Raw genomic sequence first — 5,758 nt, 5'->3', positions numbered from 1 at the left:
CTTCCTGCTTTCCCTTTCGCCTCCCTGCATTGTGCCTACATATGCAAATTAACCGCCATCTTTGTTGTCAGTTAACTGCCATCTGAGTTGGCAGTTAATTTGCATATAGCCTTGATTAGCCAATGAAAAGGGTAGCGTCGTACGCCAATTACCATTTTTCTCTTTTATTAGTATAGATACATAAATGGTATCATATTAAATGAGTTTCTGTCCTTTTTCCCTCTCAGCACTGTTCTCATGGTCTGGTTGTGATACATGCAGGTTCGTTCATCTTTACACTATAAAGCATAACCACCATGACTGATCTGTTCATTCCTCTATGCTGAATATTTAGTTGCTCCCAATTTTAAATATCACCTTTATAATCAAGGGAAAAACAAAAGGCTAAGGTGTTTTTCCCTTTGTAGGTAAACAAACTATGGGCTTCCCACTTCTCACTTATCAAGACCGATCCGATAATAAGCTGTATCGTCTTCAGACCCCACAAAGCCCTTTGGTGAGGCCGTGCATGTATGATCACTATGACATGGACAACTATCCAATTGGGACCAATGCCATCGTTGCTGTTATTTCTTATACTGGCTACGATATGGAAGATGCCATGGTAAGTTTTACCAAGCGTAGTTCCATCCTTTAAATTTTAAAATTTAACTTTACTGTGAGGTCACTGTGTCCTCGAGTGCCTAGTATTTGGTGAGTGAGTGTCCTGTTAAATGGTCAGTCCCTACTCTGAATGAAAAGTGGTAGCCTTGAGGGTTATGAACTAAATATTCATATATGCATATTTCATGCATATTGCCTGTGTAGTTGAATTAATGTCGAGTGAATATAAAGTAGTGTTGGATATTTTTACCTTTTGTGTTAGTGCATGATTGGGTTTTGGACTAATTAATTATAAATTAAGTGCTTGGGTTTTAGTAGTGTAGGTGACTGAGAAAATGTGGATAGATTTTAAATCGAATGCAAGGTAACCTAAATCAAGTATAATTATGACCAGTTTTATTTTGAAAAATCCTCATTTTTCTGCACTCCCTTGATTCTTTGACTTCATAGATTGTGAATAAGGCTTCTTGGGAACGAGGTTTTGCCCATGGAAGTGTCTACAAATCTGAGTTCATAGATCTCTCTGAAAAAATTAAACAAGGAGATGATAGTCTGGTGTTTGGAGTCAAACCTGGTGACCCGCGGACTGTGCAGAAGTTAGATGAGGATGGATTGCCATTTATTGGAGCACAGCTGCAGTACGGAGATCCCTATTACAGCTATGTAAACCTCAACACTGGCGAGAGCTCTGTGATGTTCTACAAGTAAGTTGCAGTGCCAGATGCTCATTTTAAAGGCTGTTCTTAGTGAATTGCTGGGTGCTGTTGAAAGTAATCTTTTAACAGGAAATTTTTGGAGAAAATAGAAGTGATACTCAATCGTAACTGGATTGGCATTTACAAAATGAGACGAAGTTTGCTATCTTACTCCCTTTGCTTTTCTACTTGTCAGTCTCTTATAATTGGTGAGAGTTCTCCTGGCTTATTTTAAAAGTATATTATTGAGACTTGATCATCTCTCTAATGCATGTTAGGTATACTTCCCAGCTAAAATTTTATTATGCCTCCTGTTAAAAATAAATTTTTAGCTTATTTTACATCTGTAAGAGTGGATTCAACAGTAGGTCTTCATAATCTATAATAAAAGCGTAATATGCAAATCGACCGAATAGCCAAATAGTGGAACGACGGTCCGGACACCCTTCTGGGCGAAGCCGCGGCTGCAAGGGCTGAGGCAGCTGCCGGGGCTGCGAGGGCCTACTCTTGCACAAATTTTGTGCATCGGGCCTCTAGTCTATAGTATATATAAAAGCCTAAGCGACAAACAACCAGTTGCTATGATGTGCACTGACTTTCAGCACAGGAGCTGCCCCTTGGTGGTCAGTGCACTCCCACAGCGAGAGCACCGCTCAGCTGACCAACCCTTCCCGGTGGTCCACCAGCCCAGTAGCAGCCACTCACTCCCTCAGTAGTCCTGCAGGTCCGATCTCTGGAGAATGGGCCAGGCATCAATGGACTGGCGCCGCTGGCAGGATCCCAACAGTGCTGCAGGCCTCCTGGAAGTCAGCCTCAGGCACCGCGGCTGCTTCCCCTCCCTAGACACTCCGGAAGGAAGAAATGATATAAAAGTGGCCACTAGGTGACTCCCAACAACTGGCATGAACGTCAGTGGAACAGATCCAGATCCTGGGCCGGCAAGGGCTTCCCACCCCCTACCCAGAGGGCCAATCACATCTCAGCCCCCCGCCCACCCCCCCTCGGGATAGGCGCCATATGCAGGGCTCACAGCTGGCAAGCACCGCTGCTGCAGTGCGAGCCTCTCCCGATTGGGACTGACTGCAGCAGGCACAGGAGGGTCAGAATGAGTGGGAGCAGCAAGCAGCATTGGACTGCTGGTTTGGGCCCAATCCCTGCAGGCCACCCTGAGGGACCCCACCTGTGCATGAATTCGTGTACCAGTCCTTTAGTACTTTCATAATAGTTGTTCAGAGGAACAGAGTTCTGTAGTTAATATAACCAGCAGCCCAATTCATAGATACTTCCAGGGAAAAGAAAGATAAGACTGTTTTTTGAATCCTTTATAAAGCACTAGTTATATATAAAACTTACATGCCTCTATAAGCTTAAAGAAATAGTTTGACCTTTTATATGGTTTAATTTTTCCTAGGAGTAAAGAAAATTGTATTGTGGACAACATCAAAGTGTGTAGTAATGACAGTGGAAGTGGAAAATTTAAATGTGTTTGCATCACGATGAGAATCCCTCGGAACCCAACCATTGGAGACAAGTTTGCCAGCCGGCATGGGCAGAAGGGCATCCTGAGCAGACTGTGGCCAACCGAGGACATGCCCTTTACCGAAAGTGGGATGGTCCCAGACATTCTGTTCAACCCTCACGGGTTCCCATCCCGAATGACCATTGGTATGTTAATCGAGAGCATGGCGGGCAAGTCTGCAGCTCTGCATGGTCTCTGCCATGATGCCACACCCTTCACCTTTTCAGAGGAGAATTCGGCCTTGGAGTACTTTGGTGAGATGTTGAAGGCTGCTGGCTACAACTTCTATGGCACTGAGAGGCTGTACAGTGGCATCAGTGGGGTAGAACTGGAAGCAGATATTTTCATTGGCGTGGTTTATTACCAGCGGTTACGCCACATGGTCTCAGACAAATTCCAGGTCAGAACCACCGGAGCCAGAGACAGAGTCACTAACCAGCCCATCGGGGGGAGAAACGTCCAGGGTGGGATCCGTTTTGGGGAAATGGAGAGGGATGCTCTGTTAGCTCATGGAACTTCTTTTCTCCTTCACGACCGCCTCTTTAACTGTTCTGACCGGTCGGTAGCCCACGTGTGTGTGAAGTGTGGCAGTCTGCTCTCTCCGCTGTTGGAGAAGCCACCCCCTTCGTGGTCAGCCATGCGCAACAGAAAATACAACTGTACTGTGTGCAATCGCAGTGACACTATCGACACTGTTTCTGTGCCTTACGTTTTTCGGTATTTTGTAGCTGAACTGGCAGCTATGAACATCAAAGTAAAACTGGATGTCATTTAATTGGTGTGGCCTTTTGGGTTAGGTGATCTGTCAGATTAAAACAAAATGTAACTTCAGTGAAGATGTTACCCTGAATTTTTTTTCAAGGTTGTTACAGCCCTCAACCAAGACCTGGCAAATAAGAATTCAAGGTTCTGAGTCTTTCTGGTATAATAGCCATTGAAATTGATTTTCACTGTATTTGTTCGAGAAAACGTTACATTGATGAATAAAATATACAGGGAAGTTCCCAACCCCAGGGTCTTAGTATGCTGCTCTCAGTAGATGGTGACTATCACTGATTGTCCCTCTAGAACAGGGGTGGGGAACCTTTTTTCTGCCAAGGGCCATTTGGATATTTGTAACATCATTTGCAGGCCATACAAAATTATCAACTTAAAAATTAGCCTGCTATATTTGGTAAAACAATTAACTCACCCCTATGCCTTGGGAGGGCCAGACCAAATGATTTTGAGGACCGTATACAGCCTGAGGGCCCAATGTTCCCCACCCCTTCTCTAGGTCACCATCCGGTGGTCCGTGAGGTCCAAGAGGTCCGAAAGGTTGGCAACTGCTGCTCTAGAGCATTGTCCATCTAGAGTCCCAACATGATGCAGGCCATGGGTGTGATTTTGTATTTTCTAATGTCCATGTTAAAGTGAAAAATGGTAGAAATATTTTTTAACAACTTCATTGAAATATACTAAACCCAGCCCTAACTAGTTTGGCTCAGTGGATAGAGTGTCAGCCTGCGGATTCAAGGGTCCCAGGTTCGATTCTGGTCAAAGGCATGTACCTTGGTTGTGGGCACGTACCTTGGTTGTGGGCACATCCCCAGTATATGCAGGAGGCAGCTGATCGATGTTTCTCATCGATGTTTCTAACTCTCTATCTCTCTCCCTTCCTCTCTGTAAAAAATCAATAAAATATATTTCTTAAAAAAATACTAAACCCAGATTGTAGGTTTTAACCTCAGTTGGGGTGTGTGCAGGAAGCAACTGGTATCTCTCTCTCTCTCTCTCTCAAATCAAAAACATACTTAAAAAAACAAACACTGCACATCTTTATTGTATATAGTTCACCATCCGGGGTAATAAACATCACCTCTGAAAGCTTCCTGCGCCCCTTTGGGTTGTTTGGTTTTTTATTTATTACTAGAGGCCCAGTGCATGACACTCGTGCATTGGTGGGGTCAGGAGTGGAGGCAATGGTTACTGGGCCAGGTGTCCCGCCACCTCACGATTCCCCGCCTCCACTCCTTCCCTTGCCACCACACCGCCACCACAGTGGGCAGGCAGGCGGCCCCTGGGGAAGGGAGAGGATGGGAGTGAGATCCTCCTTCCCTCTCCACTGCGCTGGCACTATGGCAGTTGGGCGAGTGGCCCCCAAGGAAGGTAGAGGACAGGAGTGAGACAAACCCTTGTATTGAGGGCTGGTATCCAATAGATCGGAGTGAGGGAGCTGCTCTGGCAGTACGAAACCCCAACTCAGAAGCAGGTCATCTGTAAATGGTTTAGCACCAGGGGTTGATTGGGGCTGGCCGCAGGGACCATGGCAGTTGGCTGGACATAGGAGGTTGGCTGTGGGAGCACATGGACCACCAGGGGGCAGATGCTCAATACAGAAGCTGCCCGCGGGCCCCATGCCAGCCAAGGCAGGTGCCAGCAGGGTCCCATCGCCCCACTGGTCGCCCTGCAGGGGGGGGCAACAGGCGGCGGTGGGGCCCGCAACCAGGTGGCACTAGGCCGGCCAAGGCAGGTGCCAGTGGGGGGTCCCCCCGATCGCCCTGCCAGTCGCCCCACAGATCAGCCCTAATTGCCAGCCAGGCCTAGGGATCCTACCCATGCACGAATTTGGTGCATCAGGCCTCTAGTATTATACAAATAAAAGCATAATTTGTGACCTTCTGAGATTGGCTTTTTCCACTCAATTGCCTTGAGATGCATTGAAGCTGTTGCATATATCAGTTGTTCATTCCTTTTTGCTGCTGTATGGCTATGCCAGTGTGTTCAACCAGTTACCTGTAGGAGCACATTTTGGTTGTTGCCAGTTTTTGGTGTTTACAAATAAAGCTGCTCTGAAAACTCATGTACAGTTTTTGTGTGAACATACATTTATCTGGGACAAATGTCTAAGAATTAAATTGCCATGTGGTGGTGGTGTGTTGTCTTAGAAGAAACTGCCAAA

General features: G+C 46.2%; 1 protein-coding gene across 1 annotated transcript in view; it reads left to right on the top strand.

The window, feature by feature from the left end:
• Positions 1-3,650, top strand: part of POLR1B (polymerase (RNA) I polypeptide B) — a 28,345-nt gene extending 24,695 nt beyond the window's left edge. The window contains exons 13-15 of the mRNA XM_006763577.2: positions 408-604; positions 1,054-1,307; positions 2,710-3,650. Of these exons, the coding sequence (XP_006763640.1) occupies positions 408-604; positions 1,054-1,307; positions 2,710-3,592 (1,334 nt within the window). The 3' untranslated portion in view covers positions 3,593-3,650. The remainder of the gene's footprint in view (positions 1-407; positions 605-1,053; positions 1,308-2,709) is intronic.
• The last annotated feature ends 2,108 nt before the right edge of the window (positions 3,651-5,758 follow it).

Source organism: Myotis davidii, unplaced genomic scaffold (assembly GCF_000327345.1).
Source record: "Myotis davidii unplaced genomic scaffold, ASM32734v1 scaffold939, whole genome shotgun sequence".
NCBI classification, from domain to species: domain Eukaryota; kingdom Metazoa; phylum Chordata; class Mammalia; order Chiroptera; family Vespertilionidae; genus Myotis; species Myotis davidii.
The sequence above is the reverse complement of the archived record's forward strand: the minus strand, read 5'-3'. Positions and strand labels throughout refer to the sequence as shown.